The sequence below is a fragment of the Heterodontus francisci genome, chromosome 4 (genome assembly GCF_036365525.1).
Source record: "Heterodontus francisci isolate sHetFra1 chromosome 4, sHetFra1.hap1, whole genome shotgun sequence".
Classification (NCBI taxonomy): domain Eukaryota; kingdom Metazoa; phylum Chordata; class Chondrichthyes; order Heterodontiformes; family Heterodontidae; genus Heterodontus; species Heterodontus francisci.
This window is the reverse complement of record NC_090374.1, coordinates 167302811-167328659: the sequence shown is the minus strand read 5'-3', so window position 1 is coordinate 167328659 and position 25849 is coordinate 167302811. Positions and strand designations below refer to the sequence as shown.

Genomic DNA, 25849 nt, shown 5'->3' with positions numbered 1-25849 from the left:
ATAGGGAGAGGCAATATATACTTAATGGCACAGTTCTAAAGAGTGAAGGAACAGAGGGACCTGGGGGTGCATGTGCATCAATCTTTCAAGGTGGCAGGACATATTGAGAGAGTGGGTAATAGAGCATATGGCATCCTGAGCTTCAAAAATAAAGGCATTGAGTACAAAAGCAGGGAAGTTATGCTGAACCTTTATAAAGCTCTGGTTAGACCTCAGCTGGAGTATTGCTTCCAGTTCTGGTCAGCACACTTCAGGAAGGATGTGAGGGTCCTTGAGAGGGTGCAGAGGGGATTTACTAGAATGGATCCAGGGATGGAGGATTTTAGTTACAAGGTTAGGTTGGCAAAGCTGGGTTTCTTCTCCTTAGAACAAAGGAGATTGAGGGGAGATTTAATACAAGTGTATAAGATTATGACAGGCTTAGTTAAGTTATATGAGGAAAAACTGTTCCCTAATGGTACAAGGACTAGAGGACACAGATTGAACGTTTTGGGCAGGAGATGCAGGGGATATGAGGGAGTACTTTTTTTACACAGTGGGTGTTAATGACCTGGAACTCGCTGCCAACAGGTTTGCTGGAAGCGGAAACAATCAGTGACTTCAAGAGGAAGTTGGATGGCCACTTGAGGGAAATAGACTTTAAAGGCAATGGGGATTAAGCGGGGGGTGAGTGGAACTGACTGGATAGCTCTGTGGAGAGCCAGCATGGACTCAATGGGCCAAATGGCCTCTTTCTGTGCCATAAATGACTCTATTACACAGGCCTTCTCAGCTGGACCGAGATTCAGGGCCTCAGGAATGACTGGAAAGGAGGATGTACCTAGACCAGCAGCAGCAGATATGCTCCCATATGTCGGAGTTCCCTGAGGCCGTTCAGGGCAATGGGCAGAGAATGGAGGATTCCATCCAGCTCATGTTTGCCACCATAGCTCAGGGCTTTGAGCACATGAGCTCCTCCATTGAGAAAATGGCCAACCTTATGGAGAGCCATCTGCGGCAGCACTTAGTGCGGAGTCCCTGCATGCACTCTAACGTTCACAGGATGCATGCCACACTATGTAGCATAGACCGGTCAGTGGTACTGATGATGCAGGTATGTCTGGAGGGGATGCTGGTTGAGCCCCCGCTGGTGCTCCCCTCCAGACATCCAGAGCATCTGCCATGTGCTGGGGATATCACCAAGGGGGGATGAAGGTGCCACCCTCAGGGGATGCCATCATCATCCTTGACCTCCTTAGCCTCTCTGACAGAGGGAGCATCTGTGCAGCAGGGCCCAATGAGAGAGGGTGCCCCCCCCCCCAATGATTCAGGTGCAGCAGCGTCTGGAGATATCCCCACGGACACCTCCATGTTGAGGATGACCGCTATTTGCATCTCAGCCACAAGCCAAGACAAGTGAGCAAGCTGCCTCCACCTCCTCCAAGGCCACAAAAGGAGCAATGCGTAGAAGTGGCCAAGCGCTGTGGCCACCACACCATGTGGAGCACTGAGTGGGTCACTGGGTCACTTCCTGTAATTGTGCACTGTTTCCCTTTGTGATCACAATGTAAATAATGACACTTGAAGACCCACATCTGAGATGTCTTTAATTGATGGCGGGACAAGAAAAGAGGTATGAGGTGATGAAGGAGATCAAGGGTTCCTCAACGGTGACGGCAAAACCTCTGAGAAGATGTTCATCCTTCATTGGCAGTAAGAGTTTATATGTTCCAGGCTGCATCTTCAATAGAAGTGTTAGCCTAGGAACCTCAGTGAGTTCCATACCATGCCGTTCATCCTGGGCCAGAAGGGCTCAGTTGAAATGGTCCTTAATCAGAAGATCCCTGACATTCATGGAATCCTGACAAGGCTGTTCCAGCCCACACTGTGCCTAGCCAGCTCCCTGTATAGCCGAAACATTTCAGTGTTCTGAATTCTCTCCTCTTTGCCTCCTTTTCTTCCATGACCTCTTCCTCCTCTTTTCCTACACCTCTCTGGAGGGCCATGTTAGAGACCGCAGCAGACCACCATAATGAGCAAGACCCTTGCAGCAGTATATTGCAGGGTCACACTTGATTGGTCCAGACACCGGAACTGCATCTTCAGAAGCCCGATGACCTGCTCGATGGTGGTCTTGATTAGCAGATGGATTTGGTTGTATTGCCTCTGTGCCTCTGTCTCAGGCTCTCACATTCTCACAGAGGAGTGTGTATCCATCTCTTCACGGGATATCCCTTGTCCCCTACAAACCCATGCACGGAGTTTGGGGGTGGAATGAAGAGCTGCAGCAGCCTGAACTGCCATAGGATGAAACAGTCATGGTATTGCCAGGAAAGTGAGAGCACAAATGGAGGAGGCTCTTGTTGTGGCTGCAGACCAGCTGCACGTTGAGGGATTGGAAGCCCTTCCTGTTTATGAATCTCACTGTCTAGTCACTTGGTGCCTTGATGGCCACATGGATGCAATTGATATTGCCCTGCACCTGGGGGAATCCAGCGATGGCAGCAAAACCCACTGCCCTCTGTGCCTGCGATGCCCCATCTGTCATGAACTGAACGTACTGTCCAACTCTGGCAAATAGGGCATCTGTGGCCTGCGAGATGCAGTGATGTGCAGTGTTTTGAGAGATGCCACCAAGAACTGAAGAATTTCAAGATCACAGTGACTGACAGCAACTGGCAGGGCATGGCAACCAGTGCTGTGAGGTGTAAGGTCTTCAGCAATGAGGGCACAGATGTCTGTGACCATCTGCCTGGAGAATTGCAGTCTCCTGCGGCACTGGTTCTCAGTCATCTCCAGGTAGGTCTACCTTCGACAGTAGATCCTATGCTGAGAGCATGGCCACCATGTCTTTCCTGACGTTTGTCCCCCTCCTTTGCTCTCCTAATGCCCAGAACTCTGCCCTTCCTGCAGGGGGTGTTTCTCTTTATCACCACCGGGCCCAAGATTTGAGAATCGTGTCCCCATTGCTAGCTGCTGCTGCCTTGTGTTCAGGTGGCTGCCCAATTATCCTTAGCAGCCTTGCCCCCTGCTCTTATGCCCACATGATGCCAGGAGGGTGATGATCCCCTGTACTGCCCAAGCGTTTACTACCCACTCTCCCTGCCACCTGCATTGCGTTGATGGCATATGCTTCCCAATGGCTGAGTCCCCCTCTGCACCATTCACCCTATTATGGAGTCCAGCTAATTCCTGGGACAACTATGACTGGCTCCCCACCTCCATTCAATTGGTCTGCCCCAGACAGCACATTGCGTCCCAACAAAAATCACAACATTACCCCATTAACAAGCTATTAATAAGTTCTTTAACGATCTTAATTGGCACCAGCATTGTGGACCCCCGCCCACCTCTGTTACCATTCCCCATGAGTCCCAAAATTCAGCCCTATAAGAGGTTCGAGTCCATAAGAGAATGTTTTAGACTCGGTACAAGCTAAGGAATAAATATGAGTCACTGGGGCTCAGAAATAGAGCTACAGAGTGAAGCAACTTAAAAATGGGGGGGATATGGCAATTGGTGGCCTTATCGGGTGTCTGATGGAAAAACAGTGCTTTTACTGTCTTGAAAGTCTCTAAAAGTGACTGGTGAAAGGCAATGATGTGACTATTGCAGGAGACTGCACTTTGTTTTTTTTTTAATATTGCTGCATGACTCGAATCACCGAAAGTTAGCAACAGGTAGGAGTTCTAACATAAGAAAGCACTGAATGATCAAGGTGAATCTGGGCTGCTGCTCCCAAAGAACATGTATGTTATGAACTGTACCTCATTTGCTGAATCTCCTGAGGCAAAGGTCTATATAAAGTTTCTCAGTGCAAAACTAGGACTTTAAAATTAACCATCCAAACAGCCTGCCTACTCTAGCTATTTTGAGGACTTGGATCATGTCTCCTTCAATCCTATTTTCTCCAGTGAAAGATCTTAGTCCTTACTCATCTCTATACTCTCTCCAGTGCATCAATAGCCTCTATAAATGTAATGCACCCGGAACTGTAGACAATGGGGTCAAGCTGTAGATCCGTGCTCCCAGTGAGAAGGAAGACCTGCTTCTTACCCTCACGATCCCCACTGGGTGAATTGACCTGCATATTCCCAAGTGATTTCACCAGTGATCTACACAAAGATAAAGTAATGACAACTGTCCTAGTATTTGATCAACTTTGTTATTAACAGCTTCACTTTGACTGGACTCTTTCTATGAATGATCAATACCCTTGTGCAACTATAATGAATTCTAATTTATTGGTATTTGTAAGATCCAGAGTTTATTATTGTGTTTAATTCCTGTTTTTGTTTACCCACAGCGGAATGCAGAGACACAACCAGATACTGTGAAATGGTAAAGCGACTAAAACTGTGCCTACTGTCCCAATACAAACTACGCTGCTGTGAATCCTGCAGGGACATCTGAAGATGACAACAATTCTATAACTTATCTTCTCACAATGAAATGACGGGAAAAAACTAACTTGAAATGGTTGCATTGTTCTGAAATTTCAACAGTGCTCCCTGTGTGTTTTTTATTAAAAGAGAGGCAAATATTTCCATGGTTGCTTCAAGAGAAAATCTGCATTTGAATAGGAAAGAATCTGTCAGCTGCCATTCTGGGTGTAGTAGAGCGATTACAATATACTTAGACACACTGTACATTCCTTCGTTATCTTTCTACTTTGGATGAATGCTTCAGCCATTTTGACGAGTGCTATTTGTAGCACTGACATGACGCTGGATGACAGTTCTTGTGATGAGCTAGTCCTAGAACAATTTTGACTACCTTCCTTTGCCTATCAAAGCCCAAGGAAACTGTAAATATACTCTACTTAGACTGTTTCATGGGAATTTCTGCTCAGACCTTTTATGGAATATTGCAAAGAATCCAACTTTATTGCAAACAGACTCCCGCCGTGGCATACTGCTGTGACCTTGAAGGGGAAACGGAAGCAAATGGACTTGAACGTGACAAATGGTGTTGGAATGTACCCATTTTATTTGAAAGGAAATGCAGTATTATTGAGAGAAAGGGAGAGGGGAATAACCTATTATTTACTTTTTTGCACATCGATCATAGATCTAAACCAACTGGTCAAGTGAGCATTATCTTCCAAGATTCTTGGATGAGGATATTGATCCACCTGAATTATATCAGAATCACAGACTATCTTTCCCTGGTGAAACATAGCCCTGAATTCTGCAGGAGATTCTCCCACTGAAATTAGGGCAGGAGATTGCAATAACACCAAATTCAGGAACAATTTAAAAGAATAAGAAGCAAAAATGAGTGAAGATTAATCATTCAATTACAAAGTCTAGAAAACAGGATGAACAAATGATGGGAGAGGCAGTACCACCTATCCACATACCCCTTCTTGAGGAATATGCTCAGATGGTCTCTGGGTTAGAAACAGGCAGACAAACTTCATCCTATCCTCTTACTCCTTATAATTCATTGCAGGTTTATTGTGATGTCCTATTCAACTGCAATTACTCCAGGACTCCCTCCTATTGCAAACTATCCCTGCCAAGATTTATCTTATTAAATTGTGATTCCCCTCTGCCATTATCCTATTTTATATTTTGTTTTTGATATTTTGTGTCAGATTGTGAGTAGACTGCCAGCCAACCTGTTATTGCCAGTTGTTTATTTTCTGACATAGATTGCAGTATTGAAAGGACCACCATTTGTTTATTTTAAGCTATTTTTCCTCCCAACCATTTACCCTTCTCAGTACATTTTGGTTTCAGTACCAAACGTTACCTGACCCTTCCTGCAACTAACCCTTCCCACGACCATTGCTGCAACTGACTGTTCCCCAACCAGCCATACCCTAACTGTTCCGCAACCAGGAGGGTAGACTGGTGGCTTGTCTCAACCTCTTTCATTGCCAATGAGCAGCTAAGAGGTGTTTGATCAGAGTCCTTGGTTGACCCAGCCTCTGATTGTCTCTCTGTGCTGTACAACTTGTCCTAACACTCAGTAAAGTAGCAACAGTAACACTAGAGCATCAACATGTAACATCAAGCAGAAATTTTAGATAAATTGCCTCCCCTCTCTGATCTATTCAGAGAAATGTAATGGAGAATTTCTGAAAAAAAAGAGGGAGACCTTATTCATCAAGTTTTCAGCTGCAAGATGGTTATCAAAGTCCATTATTAAAAAATACATGTACTTTGGCTGGGAGTTTGCATTTTGCAGCAAAGCACGGGCTCTCGCTGCTGACCTCGAAAGAAAGCTTCGCTGAGAGATTTAGTGATCTCCGTGGCGAAAACATTACCCTTCCCATTGTCCAACTGATTGTACTGTTGTTTAATGGGGTTTCCCAGTGGGGAGCTGCAGCGATATCATCAAGCTTCAATGCTGCCAATCACATTAAAGAATTCTCATAGACAGCCAATCAGGAAAGGAAAAGGACTAAACTAAAATCACTTAAAAATTTTACACAAGGAGAGATAAAGATTGGGACATACACATGAGGTGAAGGGAGAAGCTGAAACATCATGAAAAAAAACTTTACTAGGTTTTTTAAATAATATTTTCTTTTATTAATTGTAATGGAGACATTAACAACATTCCACCTTTTCTTTTCAGGGCTAGCTCTGTTGTTTAGCAATAGTTATTACTCAGATTGCCATTAAAAACCCAATTCCACCTGATTGAAGATGGTGTAAATTTTTATGGGGCTTTAATGGGGAATGATGCGAGACCAGAAAAGGGGAAGTTCTCGCCACATCAATTGATTTTGCTGATTGCTAGCTCAAGGGGTGTTGTGGGGTGGGGTGGGGTGGGATGTTGGTTCCACAGCAGTCTGTGATGGAGTAGTGAGTGATACACTGCAACTTTAGATTTCTGTGTAAATCTGCATTAGTGCTAAATCCTGAAGTTATGGTCAAAGTCAGAGGCTTAATGATGGTGAACACAGTTCACCATCAAAAATCCAACATATTCTGGCACTTATTTTCTTGTCCTCACTTTAAACTCCAAGCCATGTATCATTTCCCAGCATGGAATGGCACAGGAGCTCTGGTTCTAGACAACTTCCGATCTTAACTCTGGTGTGGGAGTAATCCAGGCTGATTGTCCCTCGTTCTCTGTGAGGAAGTGCATGCTTTCACTCAACACCTTGCCCAGATTAGGAATTCATTATAAGTGAAAACATGGGTTCTAAGCAACGTCCAACTATCTCTTGGTACAGTGAATGATATCACCTATGTTATACTGTCAACACAATGCTCATAATTTACCTGTCCCCATGGGTCATGTATAAGCCCCTGGGAATATATATTGATGGATAATTGCAATCTGTGTGCATGATCAAGTGGTTCAGATAACATTTTAAACCAGATGGATACACGATGTCTCCTGACTCCATATTACTCACTCGCTGTTCTTTGTATAATGTATGCATTTCTAAAAATTTTTAAATACTGCTTACTTACATGAATGGATAGAATTCTCATGCTGTTTAACAGTTATTGTGAGATAGGTATATATAGGTTTCTAGTCACAGAATGCATCTTGATGTGATCAAGTGTAGGTTATTGATTGACTGGTTAAAAAGGCTGATCCTGGCAATACCAGGCCATTTACTGCATTTAAAATTTATAAAACGATTATTACTATGCCTTTATACAGAATGTAAGAGCAGTTCTCCTTTTCAGCAAAGTGGGTCTGAAATCTAAGCAACTTAGATCTCTAAATTTATGTATAATTTAAGATAAGATCTTTGTAAAATAAGCTCTGTATCTATTTATTAGAAAGTTGTGTTGAACAGTGCAATATACCTCTTTAACTGTACATTATGTTGTCCAGAAAATAGTATTTTGGGGGACTTTTATTTTCTTATTACCAAAGCTTTTTTGTTGCTTATTTTTAGAAACTAATTTGAATTTCTCATTTTAATAGCACTTCCATTCATTACTCTTTCACTTATTTGTTTCATGCTGCACTGCTAGGGCAGTTTCATCCTCAATCATTGGGATGTGAGAAATAAGCAATGCATTCCCAGTATGGTGGGGCTGTTGTATTAAAATCAGGATGGTTTTCCCAATCCTCCTTCGCCATAAACATTCTTCCAGTTACATTCCTTCCAATAACTGATTTGCTAGATTAATTGCTATGTACATAATGTGTTTATCTTATGTTTCCTCTAGGGCAAATCATTTACAAATCAGTAAACAGTCAATGTTAGAAAGCATTCCCTGATACTATTGGAAGAATTTTCTCATTCGACTAATTAATTGAGTTTAATTGGAGCATTTGGTAGTGTTTTACTACATGCTAATAGTAGAGGAAACATAAATTAGGTATCCTGTTTACAATTGTTTTGTGTTTCTTATTCAACTGTGGGTCCCAGGTGTAGAATAGACTCGGAGATCAGTTGATTATTTTCCCCTGGAGCTCATTGTAAATGTATATTTAGTTTTAGCCTATGACAAGGACCCAGTGACACATCTTCTAATTGCAATGTTGCTGGATAAAGTCTGATGTTACTTACCAGAAGCCTATTTATGTAATTTCCTTTGTACCAACTCTACTTAAGTACAAATATTTACCTAATTCCAGTGTTTCTTTTTTTTCCTCTGACTTACATAAGACTGATATTTAAACACTGATGTGAAAGTGTTATGTTGATGCTCAGTCAGCATTCTTCCTATTACTTGATTCTTCAAAGCACAAAGCTCCATTGCATCCCTATCCGCAAAAACTCATTTTAATAAAAACAGGTGGGCTGGGGACAGGTCAGGGTTAAAATTTTAAACATCGCAAACCTGACCCCAACATTCCTAATTCCAGGTATCACGAAGGCAGGACAAGGGATGGGCAGCAAATCCCCTCCCAGGATGCGGGTTGGCAATTTAAATATGTTGGTGAAGCTTGCAGCCTCTATTTTAACCAGAGGGACGAGGCTGCTGCGTCATGGAATACAGCCACACTGCAGCAGGAGCCGAGTGATGCAGGTTCTGGCACCTGTTACCCTGTTGCTTCCTGATAAGAGCTGCACAGCTGTGGGGTGGTACTAAATTTTGGATCAGTCTGGCCACATATTGAGACAGGAAAGAGGAAAAGAACTGGAATTGGACAGGTACTGTCCATTTAAATGCTCCCTCAAACTTGCAGCTAGCGATCTAGGAGTGCTACATGTCCTGTAACGAGGGAGAAAGAAGGAAGAAATAGTGGTAGAAAATGGTAAAAGGAGTAAGCCAGTACTTGTCTTCAGAAAAAGGTACAGTCTCAAAAAATACCAACTAGCTATAATTTCATAATTTCTCTGGTTCATTTGTGACCAAATGCAGGAAGGAAAATATTTAGTTACTAGAAAAGTAATATTTTAGTCTAGTGAGCAATGAATTCAATCTGGTCATTCACTGATGTATTTGCATAAATAATATTTGAATTTGTAGCACAGTTTTAATGTAATAAACATTCAAAGCACTTTGCAAAGGAAGGAGCACACTTCACATTGCTTCAATCTAACAAGAGTTGTTTAAAGGTTCATGGTATTGTCTGGTGTTGAGTGCATTAATGTCTTCAGTTATTGAAAATTGTGCAGGTGGGTTTTTAAATAGAAGTTTCTGTCCACTAAAACAGATGGTAAACTCCTTCCACCAGCTATTAACTGATTAGATGGGTTGTATTAAAATGTAATTGGAGCCAGAGCAGGAGACAAAGTTGAATGTCTACAAAGAAAATATTTCATATTTTTTGCATTCTTTATGGAATTTTTTTTTTTAAAAACATTTGAATTGGAGGCGATGGGTAAAAGAGAAAAAATCTTCAATGTCCAACTCTCTGAACTTTTGATGCAACATCAATCATTCCATTATCCTTTTGTTGATGCCTGGTAGTTCTAGTCAAAGCAAACTTGATTAAACTTACTGGTAAGAGAGTAATGCAACAGGAAAAAAAAACAAATAAAAACAGAAAATGCTGGAAACACTGAGCAGGTCTGACAGTATCTGTGGAGAGAAAAACTGAGCTCACGTTGCAGGTCTGTGACCTTTCATCAGAAGGTTAACACAGATGCTGTCTGACCTGATTATTTCCAGCATTTTCCATTTTTATTCCGCAGTATTTTGCCATTGTATTAGAAAAAATACAAAAGCTGAAATTAAAATAGGAAATGCTGGAATCACAAAGCTATCAGCCTGTGCTGTGTAAAGGAAAAGACGTACTAACATTCAGGGCACAAGTCACCATCAGGGCTGGAATGAGCTGACAGGAGAATTTCTTTATAAGAGTGACTAATATATTTTCACAGCTGCAAGTTAGAGGTAAAGGCCGGCTACCTGACCTGACGACCTGTCGGGGTCGGGTGGCACTTCCGGGTCCTGCATTCGGGCTCGAATCGGGTCGGGTCGGACATGCTCTATCACCAGCTCCGGTAAGTGGCTCCAATGTTAATGTACATTTTGGACTTGAAAGGTGGTTCTGTTACAGTTATTTTAAGTTTGCGCAGATAAGCAACAAAGTGAAAAACGGAAGGTAGGTTAACTGATAGTTGGGTCAGATCGGGCACAGGAAAAAATGGAAGGACTCGGGCCGGGTCAGGCTCGGGGTCGGATGTGGTTCCGTCGGGCTCGGGTCGGGTTTCATTTGCAGACCCGAGTTGGCCTTTAGTTAGAGGAGCACTGACAACATTCCATGTTGATAGTTAGGAGGTCACAGTGCAGCTGTGAAGAGTTATGAGTGTCATAACATGAGGCATTTATTAGATTACGATTGACAGAATCACCAAGAAGCATGCAGTAATCTTTACAAATTGAAGTTAATTAGAAATTTCAGAACATAGATTCAAAATACAATTTAAAAATCCAAGTCTAAATTTACATGATGACAAAATAGAAACTGATTCCATTGATTTTAGCAGCCAAGTAGGAAATTCAGGAATCAACATTGTCATTTTTCCAAAAAAATTTATTTAAGTTATTCTATATTAGTAACATTAGAACATCTGCAAGCTCACAGCCATTAAAGGAAACAAAGTCAGGCTGTACACATCACTGAAGGTAATAAATTCGTACACTTCTAAAAGTTCTGACCAAAATCTAAAAATGATACAAGAAACACATTACTGAACAACGTACCATTTGTAGAAATTCAGTACAAATCCAATTAAATATATATCATAGAAGAATTTTAACCATAATACTAAGATTAGGAAAATTTACAAACATTCCTGAGAATATTGTATGGAAAATATTTTGTAACAAGACAGCTTACACTTGGGTTCTTTACAATTACAGTAATTGTAAATGTAGGGAAAATGGGCTGCACTAAAAGTAAATGTGAGAATTAAAAGGGTTTTCCAACTACAAGTAACATCATGCCTATTAAAAGGCTTTGTAACCTTTTTTCTGAGTTAATAATGCAACATTTTTAACATATAAATATAAAACTGAACTTTTGAAATGTAGCAATTTTATCCCAGTGTTCTTTTCTCAAAAGAGATTACTGAAGTAACATTTGTTTTTGAAGTTTAATGTTTAATTATAGGGAACTTATCAATGGTGCATCGAGAGGGACTGATCAACTTTACTGATACTTGGGTTGAGATGAATAAACAAAAGAAATCTGTACAAAATCTTCTGTAAAGTTACCAAGATTTTTTGTGACATCTGTGGATGATTTATGGGCAGGTTACAAAAACTAAAACCAAACTACCACTTTTCAAAACGTACAAAGTCAAAATACAAAAATATTGAGCTCAGTTTGTGATTTATCTTAAATTGGAGCTGCAATATAAAGCTAAATGGTAGGATGTCATTTGCTTTATGTAGTCCACTATTCCATGTTGTGGCCATTACAGAGGATTTGGGCTTTGTATAGAATATTAAATTAATGTGTGGCTATTTTTGAATGGAATAGGGCTTTGAATTGCAATGCTAAATTGAATTGGTTCAGTTTTACTATTGGGAAATTGTTAAACTAGTCAATTCCAGACAACGTTTTGCATTTCACTTGTTCAGCTGATGTTTGAATTTTGAATTAGCTTACCAGAGAAAAAGGGACTGAAATGAATGTCACCCAGTTTATTCTGTGCCAATTTATTGGGTATTCTGCATTCACCTTTAATACTTCTGTAAAACTTAATCATAGACAGGAAGGCCACTGATTGAGATCTACTTTTGATATGTACACAGCTTGTATTTATATAGCAACTTTAACATAGAAAAACACCCCAATGTGCTTCACACAGGTGTAAGGAAAATGGCTGCTGAGCAAATGAAAGTGATAGTCAGAAACATGACCAAAAGCTTGATCAAAGAGATAGGTATTAAAGAGGGCAAGAAAGAGGGCTTGAAAGGGGATTTCAGAATGTGGAACCTAGGTGGATTAAGGCATGGCTGTCAATGTGGGGTGAAGGGAGGAAGAGAGGTCAGAGTCAAAAGAATTGAGATATTGGGGGGTGCAGGGGGCAAGGTGGCAGATAAGGGGGTGAGAGGGCTGTCGGGCTTAGAGCAGAATACAGAGATTGAGAGGGGCGAGGTCAGTTAGACAGTTGTGATGGGTAAACAGGAAAGAATAGGAGAATCAGAGTTTTGGATGAGCTACAGTTTACAGGAGGTGGAAGATAGGAAGCCGAATAGTCGAGGCTAGAAGTGAAAAGGATGAGGGTCATCAGTGGTGGATGGGCTGAGATAGCAGCAGAGTTAGTTGATGTTATAGAAAGGGAAATGGATGGTCTTTGTGATGAACAGGATAAGACTTCAGAAGCTCAGCTCAAGGTCAAATAGATCACTGAGATTGTGAACATACATAGGAACACATACACACAGGGGTTACAATGCAGAAACAGGCCTTTGAGCCAACCAGTCTAGGTCAGTGTTTACCCTCCACATCAGCAAATAGTCTAACCACATTTACCTACCCTGTTCCTACATCCCTTTATCTCCAATTCCATCTCTCCAAACTAGTCCTTAAAGTTGACATGGTTTCCGCCCCAACCATTAACCCTGGAAGTGAATTCCACAGCACCACCACACCATGAAGAAATTTCTCCTGCCCTTTATTCTAAATCTCTTAACATTTAATCTTGCATCAATCAGCCCTTCTTCTTGGCCCCTCAACTACTGCAGTCTGTCCTTTCATAATGTTAAACACTTCTATCATATTGCCCCATAATATAAGAATGTAGGAAATAGGAGCAGGAGGAGGCAATTCAGCCCCTCAAGCCTGCTCCGCCATTCAACTAGATCATACCTCAATGCCATTTTCCCACAGTATTCCCAATAATCTTTGTTCGATCAACAATATCCAATTTTTCAAATCTTTCTTCACATTTATAAATCCTCACACCAGGCAGCACCCATTCAATCAACACTGTACCCTCTCTAAAGCCTCAATATCCTTCCTCTAGTGTGGAGCCCATGAATGCACACAATATCCGAATTGAGGTCTTAAGGTTTTATATAGGTCACAACCCTTGTTGCAGAAAAATAAATATAAACAAGTGCATCAAAATCTATTACCAGGACAATTATTGGTCAACAGGGAAAAATTCTGGAGGAATGTTGGAGAAGGAAATGAGCCTTTAACTTTCTGCTGGGTTTTAGTGATGGTATTGGCCATTTGAATAAGTTAAGAATTCATGTTGGTGGCTTTGAAATACATCAATACTGCCTCCATGCATAGTACATAGTGCATGGCAAGAAAGATATGGTTCTGCAAATGGAGGGAAAGCAACATATTAGAGCAAAAAATGTGAATTACAATACTAATTTTTACTGCAATCTGAATGTAACATATTCTATTGTTCATTAGGCGACTAGACATAGCATTAAGCTTGCAGTTACAGGCAGCGTATAGTATATGAATTGTAATAATAACTGTAAAATGCCATTAACTCTCCCATTGGTGTGGTAAAAATAGACAACTCATTTTCTGAATTAAATGGGTATTGATTGCAAAAAGAAACATGTTTACTTTCTAATGTTCAAATTTTTTTTTTCATTTACATCCTTGGTCCTTTAAAAGGTGCATTAAGAAAAGATCACTCAATGGCTTGGTAATGTCGTCAGCTAGATTGAAATCTGGAATGTTTTAAAAGCTTTTGGTGGAGACACCTTTTTCAGGTGTCACTTTTACTAACGTAATAATTTCCTTCCTTGCCAAGTTCCTTTTGCTAATAGTGTCTGTTTTTGGAAGTTGCGTTTGGTCCCCCTCTCCCAAATTTGAAATATTCATTCCAATGCAGTTCATCTGAATTTTATTTTTAAAAACAGCTGCTGCAAATATTGCACCTTTAACAACAGAAGAGTATCCAATCACATAGGAAAACTGCAGGTCACAGAATCAAATGTTTGCAGAGATCACGAATAGACTTGGATAAGATTTGCCCCAGCATGGCTCATCCACCCAGTAAAAACCTGCAGTCCCCATGTTACAGCATACAACTCTTTCTTAAATGATTCCAGGATCTCTGTCTTCACTACCCAAGTTCCAATCACATGGAATACTGCAAGGAGATATAGAGCTGCGTTTGATATTTCATCATTTCAAACCAAATGCTAAATTTGAATCCTCATTTAAATATGCAGCATTTTTAGTGAAAACAGCTGATTTCAATTTTACTTTACTGAGTTGTTAATAGAGAATTTAGAAAATCTCAGTCAAGGTGATGAGAGGAGGCACCTAGCAGGTCAGACCCCATCCTACAGGGTGAGGGGAGGGAGAGAACAGAGCAGGAGTTATTGCCAAACCAGAGTAATGCTGCTCCTGATTGCCAGGGAGAGAGTCTGCTTGTGCTCTCAGCCACAGGAATTGCAGACTTGCTGTGGCTTATTCAGGGAATAAAAACCTTCAAAATAAACATTCCTCGTCTTTACCAGTGCCACTAAATAAAACAAAAGGAAGTATATCTGTAATTAGGGTTAAAGATCAAAAGATGATCAAAAATTTACGATCAATAAGTTTAAGGGTCAATGATTTGTTTTCTTCAAGCTGCAACTATTCCATCATTTAGGAAACCTGCTTTCAAATCATTTGCAGCTTTTTGAGGGCCATGAATATTTGAAATCAAATCCATGGAGGTGTTTGACAATCTGGGCTGCACATTCTCCCTTTCAGACACAGGGCGATACAGCTTATGACCTTGGGGATCAGTTTCCACATATTCATAACCAGGAGGTACTGCAAATGAGGCAGGACATATCTCGACTGCTTTTGGCGTATAACTGAATTGATACGTGGTTCCATTATCTAGCAGCATTGTGCTAGGAATGTAAGAGTTGCGGGGTTTGAAGGAATGCATGAGGTTAATCTGGTGAGGTACATAATGAGCCCTGAATGTTGTCATATCATCGAATTGGCCAACTGCTTTCTCCAATTCTTGCCGCGGCTTAATCATAGGCTCCCGCATGGAATCCCAAGGCTTGTAGTCTGCCTTCATGGTGGACTGTCCTTCAAATGAAATGTTGTGACCACTCGTGTGTGGCAAAGGCCGGACTGGAACAAAAGGTTGGAGTCTATGCTCAACAAAGTCCGTATGAGTAGTGGTGCTCAGATTCATTTTACCTTCAGGAGCCACAAACTCCACAGCCTTGTGAACTGCTGGTGGATCTACAGTCCAAGTTCTGTATTTGTCACGAAATTCAGTCAGGTCATAAAACTGCTGATTGGAGCTGAGTTTGGTGCATGGAGGTCGAATGGGCACTGTGAGCTCCCCTGTCTGCCCTTTGAAATCTCTCCTGTGAGTAGTAAGATCATCAAAAGGTTCGTCATTTGGCTTGTATTGCTCAGGTTCACGTCTTTTCCGGGGCTCGTGTATATATGGTACATAATGCTGCCGATAGTTGGTCATGTCATCAAACAGCATGTTTGATAACCTGGCTGCATTTGGAGGTTTAAAGCTCTCTGTAGGAGCTGGAACTTTGAAGGAATAGTCATCCTGAAAAGTGGTTGTATTTCTAAACTTGATTGACGGTACTTTGAAAGTATATTCTGGTTTAGTTGTTTCTCTTTTTGAAAGTTCCCATTGTTTGTAATGATCTGAAAGAGAAAGAAATGGCTTTTAATTTTTTTTTTAAAGAGATAAAGGACAATACTTCAAATTGATGGGCCTCAACTTCCAAAATATCTCCTAAGCAGTGAAGTTTAAGACTGTCATTCAAATCAATGGAGAGGAGGACACACTGCCTACCAGGTCCCAATTATTCCTTTTAGCCAATTACAGATATTAAATTTTATCTGCTGCAGGTTTCCTTTTTCTCTCTCTCTTTGGGATGGGGAGAACACTGGGAAGACCACAATTATTGCCTAGTTGCCAAGAAGGTAGTGTTGTGTCTTCTCCTTCAACTGCTGCAGTCTTTGTCCTGATGCTGCTCCTGTGATGGTGCTAAATCAGGAACACCTGAAGGTTGACCCAGCGATGAAGGAACAGCAGTATACATTCAAGTACATGGAGGTAAAGGTGTTTCCATGGCCTAGCTGCTCTTGTCTTGTTGGTAGAGAGTTTGGGGCTGAGAGGTTTTGTTGAAGTGAATGTTGTGAGCTACAGCACTGTTTTCTGTCGATGGTACAAGGTAGAGTTGAGTCTAGTGGCAGGAATGACAATAAATTGGCATCATTAACAGAGAGTCTGAGGTTACCTTATTGTGGAGTTGGATTATGGGAGGGGATAAAGGAGCACATTCCAGGAGCAGAAATTGGTACAAAGTTTATAAAAGTAAAATTAGTCACCAACTGTGTCTCTCACAAATAGAGAAACTTAAGAGGTTGTAATATGAAAGACATAACAAATTACATTTCCAAAATATTATTTAAAGGTAAGTTAATTTCTATGTTTGCAATATTTCTAATAACGTTTTGCATTTGAGGCCTGGCCCTTTCCAAGAAGCTAAGAACTCAAGTTTATGGAATGTCCCAGATATATCACTGTCCACAAACAAGACTCAACAACAAAGCAGGGGATAATTTCCAGCATCCACCTGTGTCCACAATGTCCAGATTTCTTTTTTAATGAACACTATGACTAGCTGTTCAAATAGTTTGCCAGGATCTGTTATTTAGAAGCCTCCAGGGCTCCTGTGTATTTATGGAAAAGTACTAAGGATGAAAACCCATGAAAAACTATTGGTTAGGGAGCATTGAAAACAAGAAGAGTTGGTTGTTAATTTGCAAAGCCATCAAAATGAGGTAAAGTATGAACACTTCAATGTTTTCTTGTGGTAATTTTCCTGAATAAAACAGGTCACTATAGTTTAGGAACTGCTTAATTTGTCACATATTACTGTTTTTGTCAAATAAACTTTGCACTTCGCAATTTGTCAGTGTCTCCAAAATCTTTTCATTGTGTGCTTGAATCTTACACCAGGTATATTCAAAAAACAGCAAAAACAAAAATGATTAATATTAACAGTGGAAATTCTAGAAGAATTGAACTACTATTAATGATGGAAGAGAGCTTCTGAATAAATTAAGCATGTTTATTACAGCAAAATATTTTAGTATCATTAGTACTGTTGCAGAGGTATTAGGCAAAGAAGGAAAAATGTAAATTAGATTTTTTTTTTAAAGTTTTGTACATTTAGTGGACGGTGCTATAAAATTTCATTCCATAAGCAGATGGACAATAAAGTCAACAATGTTGGAAATACTTGGCAGGTTTGGCAGCATCTGTAGAGAGAAAAACAGAGTTAATGTTTCAGAGATAACCTTTTCAAAGGTCACTGACCTGAAAAGTTGGGCTAAATTCTCCCAGCATCAGGGTGGCAGGCATGGAAGCAGGGGGGGGGCAGGAAAATAGAGGGGAGCCGCACAGCTCCCCAGAGCAGTCACACCACCGGGAAGGTTTCTCGGGGCGGCCCGGGAAACGGATCAGCTGCCTGCGCCATGGAGGCAGGCAGGCAATTTAAATACCTAAGGCCCCAATAAGGGGTGATTTAGAGGGCTCGCCGGCATTTTGCCGGCAGTAGAGTGGCCTCTGCAACGTGCAGAGGCTGGCAACTCCATGGAGTCGGCTTTCCAGCGGCAGTCCAGGAGCCATCAGAGGGAGGCTCCATTCAATAGGGAAGGCACCATGCTAATAAATGGCTGCAACCAAGGCAGTGCCTGTTACTGTAGGGGGCTTTCCCCCTCCTGTCTTGACAGCTCTAACACTTTTGGCCCTTCTTATATCCCATTTGTGGCCAACGGGCAGGAATGGTGAAGCCTCACACCTCCCTACTTACTTCAGCAGTGCCCATCTGACAGAGGGGCTGCCTATCTTTCAGTGCTGGATGGCCTCCTATTGTCCCTCCAGACTCAGGAGCCCACCCGCCATCCTTAATTGGATGGTGAGCATGGAGGCGGCCAATTAGGGGGCTGCCTCTGGGAAAATGACTCAGCCAGTCTGGTTCCAGTAAGTGCGGGCCTAGGACTCCCATTGGTCCTGACGCCAGGGTCTCAAAGTCGGTGGGAAAATCCATGGGAACTCACTCTGCTTGCAGGAGGGCAAAGAGAGAGAAACACACAGCCACAAAAATACGCACACACAGATACGTGCACTCACACAAATAAAAACATACACACAAAGCAGCACAAAAAAATATCTCCACCATTATTGCAAGCAATTAGAATGGCAAATGGCATGTTAGCCTTTATTACAAGGGGGCTGAAGTACAAGAGTAAGGAAGGCTTGCTACTGTTGTACTGGGCTGTAGTGAGACCACACCTGGAGTATGATGTGCAGTTTTGGTTTCTGTACCTAAGGAAGGATATATTTGCCTTAGAAGGGGTGCAAAGAAGGTTCACCAGATTGATGAGAGATTGAATAGAATAAGCTGATATTCTCTGGAGTTTAGAAGAATGAGAGGTGATCTCATTGAAACATACAAGATTCTGAGACGATTTGACAGATTAGCTGTTGAGAGGTTGTTTCCCTGGCTGGAAAGTCTAGAACTAGAGTCTCAGAATAAGGGATTGGCCATTTAGGGCTGAGATGAGGAGAAATTTCTTCACTTGGCAGGTTGGGACTCTTTGGAATTGTCTATCCCAGAGGGTTGTGGATGCTCATTGAGTATATTCAAGGCTGAGACAGATAGAATTTTGGACTCGAAGGGAATCAAGCATACTGGCTGTGACCACATAAAGCACGATAAAGCACAGGTCTTGTCTGCCAAAACTGCTCACTATACTGAGATCATACTGGAATGCAAAGATAACACTGGCTTCTTTTCTGTATTGCAAGCTGAGTCTTTAAACCCCTCTCTCCTATCCCCTCTACCCTCAACTCCAACAACTGGTGTGAGGAGCTCATGGACTTCTTTGTCACTTAGATTGAGACCATCCGATCGGCTGCCTCTGTCACTTCCCTCCCTTCTCCTAGCCCACGCGGGCCAAACGCACCTATCCCTGAACTTGCATTGTTCTCTAGTTTCTCTCCTATTTCCCTTCATGTCCTCTCAGAGGTTATCTTTTCCATGACAGCCACCTCCTGCTCAATCAACCCTATTCCCACTAAACTGCTGACCACCCAAATTCCCTTCCTGCTTCTCATGTTAGCCAATACTGTAAATGGATCACTCTCCTCAGATTTTGTCCCTCTCTTTTACATATGCCATCATTAACCTTTCCGATAAGCTTCCAACCACAAATCTGTGCCACCACCAACAACATCTATTTCTACCTCTAACATCACCTGACTTCACCCCAATTCAGCTCATGGACTGATGAAACTGTCATCCATGCCTTTGTTACCTCCAGACTTGACTATTACAATGCAATCTTGGCCGGCCTCCCATATTCTACCCTCTGTAAACTTGAGGTCATCCAAATCTCTGCTGCCCATGTCCTTACTCGCGCCAAGTCCCTTTCACCCATCACCCCTGTGCTCACTGACCTACATTGGCTTCCATTTATTAATGCCTTAATTTTAAAATTCTCATCCTTATTTTTAAATCCCTCCATGTCCTCGCCCCTCCCTATCTCTGTAATCTCCTCCAGCCTCACAACCCTCTGAGATCTCTGCAGTCCACTAATTCTAGCGTCTTGAGCATCTCTGATTTTAATCGCTCCATTATTGGTGGCCGTGCCTTCAGCTGCCAAGTCCCTAAGCTCTAGAATTCCCTTCCTAAACCTCTCTACTTCTATTTCTCCTTTAAGACGTTCCTTAAATCCTACATCTTTGTCCATGCTTTTGTTCATCCGACCTAATATCTTCTTATGTGGCTCAGGATCAAATTTTGTTTGATAAGACTTCTATGAGGTGCCTTGAGACACTTTATTATGTTAAAGACACTATATAAGTTGTGAATCTTTATTACAGGAAGTAATAAAGAGGATGACATACCTTTGTATGTAGGGATTGTTTCCATCTTTGCTTCAGTGATGTGTCTCTGTTCTAATGGTCGAGCTGGAGCTGCTGGTTGGATAGAGTGTGGGTTAAAATCCCGTTTGTAAGTTGTATCAAGATTCATAGCTCCCTGTGGTTGCCTGAATTCCTCGATAATCCTTCCTGGCCTAGGCTGAACATCATGTGGAATATAATCAGCCCTGTGGATTGCACACAGTATGCATAAAGTTCCTGAAATATGACACTGATGCAGGACAAACAGAAAACCTGATTTCCACTGGTGTGTTGGCAGAGATAGAGCTGAGCAGCAATAACACAGAATTTTATTTTGCTTTACTTAAGTGCCAAAAAAGTAATTTACAAGGCTCGTTATTTCCCTCCCAAAAACCTGAGGAGAAAACTACTGCAAAGGCTCATCGCAAGTAAAGAGGCCAATCTCCATAGGAGACTGGTTGCATGCTATGTGAACAGGTATCAGATCTTCCCAATGCACTGGTGTGATTAATCACAGCAAAGACAAGTCCAAATGAAAGTTCATTGTATCATTTCAGCAAGGATGAAAATATGAAGGATGGAAAATGTTTCAACTCTCAAAAAATGAGAATAAAAATCGACCAAAATCTAAAATATTAGGAGACTTCTTGCACATCATCCACCCCAACATCAACCCATTCATTCCAAACCTCCACTCCCACCCCAACTCCCCCCTCACCCCCACAACACCCTCTCAACCCCCTCACCCCCAACCTCAACCCGATCCTCCCACCCCCACAACAGCCCCTCAACTCTCTCAACCCCCCTCACCCCTAACCCTCTCAACCCACCTCACCGCCTCAACCCTCCCTATGCTCCTGACCCTCCCAATCTCACCCTTACCCCAAGTCTCCCAACACCCCTCACCCCCCTGTCCCCCCCAAAACACTCCTCACCACTTCAACCCTCCCAACCCCCCTCCACTCCCAGTCCCAACCCGACCCCTAACCCCCCCTTCTATTTTGGCCCCCAAATCGCCTACACCCGGCTCCCAAACCACCATCCATCCCAACAAGTGATTGATTGCATTTTTTCCAAACAAAATATTGACATGACACACAATCGTCGAATGTACCAGAAACAGTGATATAAAAGGTCACCCGCCAGTGCAAGTGTCAGAATAAAAATGCGTGCACACAGCAATTCCAGTGCTGAATTTGAACAGAGCCTGTGCTCTAATGCTTGGATGTACAGCCACCAAATCTCAACCAAAGCTGCAGAGTCGCATTGTGTGGCCTTTCAATGCACCACAACCAGACTGGTGAGCGAGTCAGACAATGACAAACTCAGTAAAAAAGAAATTCTGAAAAAAATCCAGGATATAATCTGTTTTGCTCCTCTCTTATCTCTAATAAACTGTGCAACTAACAGTGGCAGATGGTACAATTTACATCTCATTGTGGACTGACCTCAACTCCTTTGTGACTATGACTTGTGAATTATCAGGTGAAACCACGTGTGAGATATCAATTGTATGCTAAAAGTTTTCTCACATAACCTTTATTTCAAACATTCTGGTGGTGGTTGGCCACATTATGATCAAACTTTATAGCAGCAAACACACACACACACACACACACACACAGACTGAACCCATTTATTTGCTGACACTAAATGAAATATTTCAGTTTTTCCTCCCACAGAATAATAGAATGTTACAGCACTGAAGGAGGCCATTTGGTCCATTGTGCCCATACTGGCTCTTTGCTAACTAGCAACTAATCCCACTCACCTGCTCTTACCCTATAGTCCTGTAAATATTTTCTCTTTATTTATCCAGTTCCCTTTTGAAAGTTATTATTGAATCTGCTTCCACCGCCCTTTCAGACAGCGCTTTCTAGATCACAACACTCGCTGTGCACAGTGGTGCAGTGGTTAGCACCGCAGCCTCATAGCTCCAGGGACCCTGGTTCAATTCTGGGTACTGCCTGTGCGGAGTTTGCAAGTTCTCCCTGTGACCGCGTGGGTTTTCGTCGGGTGCTTCGGTTTCCTCCCACCGCCAAAGACTTGCAGGTGATAGGTAAATTGGCCCTTGTAAATTGCCCCTAGTGTAGGTAGGTGGTAGGGAATATGAGATTACTGTAGGGTTAGTATAAATGGGTGGTTCTTGGTCGGCACAGACTCGGTAGGCCGAAGGGCCTGTTTCAGTGCTGTATCTCTAAATAAATAAATAAAATAAATAAGAATGTTTCCTCATGTCGACCCTGGTTCTTTTGCCAATCACCTTATATCTGTGCCCTCTAGTTATCAACCATTAGAAACAGTTTCTCTTTATTTACTCTATCAAAACACCTCATAATTTTAAACCCCTCTGTCAAATCTCCTCTTAATCTTCTCTGCTCCAAGGAGAACAATCCCAGCTTCTCCGGTGTCTCCACACAACTGAAGTCCCTCATCGCTGGTACTATTCTAGTTAATCTCTTCTGCATTCTCTGCAAGCCCTCAAGACCCTTCCTAAAACGTAGTGCTGAGAGTTGAACACAATACTCCAACTGAGGCCTAACCAGTGTTTTATAAAGCTTATGCATACCTCCCTTGCTTTTGTACTCTACAGGCAGGACTTTCCTTCCGGGGCGGGAAAAGGATGTCAGGACTATTTCCGGATCCCAATCCCGTCTCCGGAGAAAGCAGTCGTAGCCTCCGATTTTCATGGGGTGAACTGTTAATTGCTTAGAGGGCAGCTTGGGCAGCCAGTTAATGGTGGTGGTGGGAACAAAGGCGAGTCAGAAAGAGAGCAGGCTCGATTTAAACTCACAACAGCAGCCAATACTGTGGCTGCCATTTCACTGCATTACTTGCTGGAATAAACATGGAGCAGGAGAGGCAGAGGCCTGGAATCTGGGGCAGGGCTGCCCCTCATTTTGTTGATGGCGACTGGGAGGTCCTTCTCAAGACAGTGAGGGAGCAGAGGGAGGTCCTCTTCCCGACAGGAGAGGACTACCTTCCCAGATCAAGCAGGCCTGGATCGAGGTTGTCAACATAGCAAGCAGATGTAGTGTGGTTTGCAGAAACTGAGTCCAGTGCAGAAAGACATACAATGCCCTCCTTCACTCTGGAAAGGTGAGTGCAATGCTGAACCCTCAGGAGAGGCCTCTAATTATTCAACCTCCAGCAGAACAAGGGAGCCAGTGGCGTAGTGGTATTGCCACTGGTGTAGTAACCTAGAGACCCACAGTATTGCTCTGGGGATGTGGGTTTGAATCCAACAACAGCAGAAGGTAGAATTTAAATTCAATTAATAAATATGGAATTAAAAAAGCTGGTCTAATGATGGCCATGAAACCATCGTCAATTGTTGTAAAAACCCATCTGGTTCACTAATGTCCTTTAGAGAAGGAGATCTGCTGGCCTACGTGTGACTCCAGACCTATTTCAATGTGGTTGACTCTTAAATACCCCCTGAAATAGCCTAGCAAGCCACTCAGTTGTATCTAGTCAATAAGGAATGAAACCAGATGGACCACCTGGCGTTGACCTAGGCACCGGAAATGACAACGGCAAACCCAGCCCTGTCGACCCTGCAAAGCCCTCCTTACTAACATCTGGGGGCTTGTGCCAAAGTTGGGAGAGCTGTCCCACTGACTAGTCAAGCAATAGCCTGACATAGTCATACTCACAGGCAGTGACCCAGACACTGCCATCACCATCCCCGGGTAGGTCCTGTCCCACGGCAGGTCAGACCCAGCAGAGGTGGCAGCACACTGGCATACAGTCAGGAGGGAGTTGCCTTGAGTGTCTTCAATATTGACTTTGGACCCCATGAAGTCTCATGGCATCAAGTCAAATATGGGCAAGGAAACCTCCTGCGGATAACCACCTATCGCACCACCACCCCCGCCCCCAGCTGATGATTCAGTGCTCCTCCATGTTGAATTGTAGTTGGAGGAAGCACTGAGGGTGGCAAGGGTGCAGAATGTAGTCTTGGAGGGGGCCTTCAATGTCCATCACCAAGAGTGGCTCGGTAGCACCACTGCTGGCCGTGTGGCTGTTGAAGGTCAATCATCTCAGCTCCAACACATCACTGCAGCAGGTCCTCAGGGTAGTGTCTGAGGCCCAACCATCTTCAGCTACTTCAATGACCTTCCTTCAATCATAAGGTCAGAAGTGGGGATGTTTGCTGATGATTGCACAATGTTCAGCACCATTTGCAACTCCTCAGATACTGAAGCAGTCCGTGTAGAAATGCAGCAAGACCTGGACAATATCCAGGCTTGGGCTGATAAGTGGCAAGTAACATTCATGCCACACATGTGCCAGGCAATGACCCTCTCCAACAAGAGAGAATCTAACCATCTCCCCGTGACATTCAATGGTATTACAATCACTGAATCCCCACCATCAACAACCTTGGGTTTACCATTTACCAGAAACTGAACTGGAGTAGCCAAATAAATACCATGGTTACAAGAGCAGGTCAGAGGCTAGGAATCCTGCAGTGCGTAACTCACCTCCTGACTCACAAAAGCCTGTCCACCATCTACGAGGCACAAGTCAGGAGTGTGAAGGGATACTCTCCACTTGCCTGGATGAGTGCAGCTCCAACAACACTCAAGAAGCTCGACACCATCCAGGACAAAGCAGCTCGCTTGATTGTCACCCCATCCACAAACATTTACTCCCTCCACCACCAACGCACAGTGGCAGCAGTGTGTACCATCTACAAGATGCACTGCAGCAACGCACCAAGGCTCCTTAGACAGCACCTTCCAAACCCATGACCTCTACTACCTAGAAGGACAAGGGCAGCAGAGGCATGGGAATACCACCATCTGCAAATTCCCCTCCAAAGCCACACACCATCCTGACTTGGAACTATATCACCGTTCCTTCACTGTCACTGGGTCAAAATCCTGGAACTCCCTTTCTAATAGCACTGTTGGTGTACCTACTCCCCAAGGACTGCAGCGGTTCAAGCAGGCAGCTCACCACCACCTTCTAAAGGACAATTAGAGATGGGCACTAACTGCTGTCCTAGCAAAATAAAAAAAGACACTCCAGCTGAGGAGCCTGAGGGCACATGCTGCTCCTGAGCATGGGAGGAGTGTGTGCCCAGAGTACATACTGTCCCCTCAGCAAGTTTCAGAGCCGTAGTGCTGCCAAGGACCTGCCAGCACTAAAACATCTTAAGTATATGAGTCACTGGCGTTGGCTGTCGAGGCCTTATCTCTTTCTTATTTTTGCCCTTAAAGGAGAAACGGGCTCAAAATGTCCGTGACAGTCATGGAGTCATTTATAGCAAAGAAGGAGGCCATTCAGCCCATCGGATCCATGCCGGCTCTCCATGGAACTATGCTGTCAGTCCCACTTGATCCCCGTAGCCCTGCAAGTCTATTTCTCTCAGGTGGCGATCCCACTTCCTCCTGAAGTCACGGATTGTCCCCACCACCACAGAAAAGGAAACCATGGAGATCATCAGGGTCACTAACAAAGAAGAAGTCAGGGAAGGCGAGATGGGCATCCCTGGTGGACAGGGTGATTACAGACTACAATACTTACATTTAGTCGGGTGCATAGCACTCCAGCCCGCCCAACAGCATGCAGAAGACTCAGCTGCATTGGGAAGCCTCA

The 25849-nt window shown here is 42.9% G+C and overlaps 2 protein-coding genes across 2 annotated transcripts in view; one reads left to right on the top strand and one right to left on the bottom strand.

The window, feature by feature from the left end:
- Window positions 1–4392, top strand: part of LOC137368744 (ADAMTS-like protein 1) — an 852599-nt gene extending 848207 nt beyond the window's left edge. The window contains exon 30 of the mRNA XM_068028933.1: window positions 4286–4392. Within this exon, the coding sequence (XP_067885034.1) occupies window positions 4286–4392 (107 nt within the window). The remainder of the gene's footprint in view (window positions 1–4285) is intronic.
- A 6545-nt stretch (window positions 4393–10937) lies between these two features.
- Window positions 10938–25849, bottom strand: part of LOC137368743 (stabilizer of axonemal microtubules 2-like) — a 67974-nt gene continuing 53062 nt past the window's right edge. The window contains exons 3-4 of the mRNA XM_068028932.1: window positions 20246–20448; window positions 10938–15966 (exon numbers count right to left, since the gene is read on the bottom strand). Of these exons, the coding sequence (XP_067885033.1) occupies window positions 14915–15966; window positions 20246–20448 (1255 nt within the window). The 3' untranslated portion in view covers window positions 10938–14914. The remainder of the gene's footprint in view (window positions 15967–20245; window positions 20449–25849) is intronic.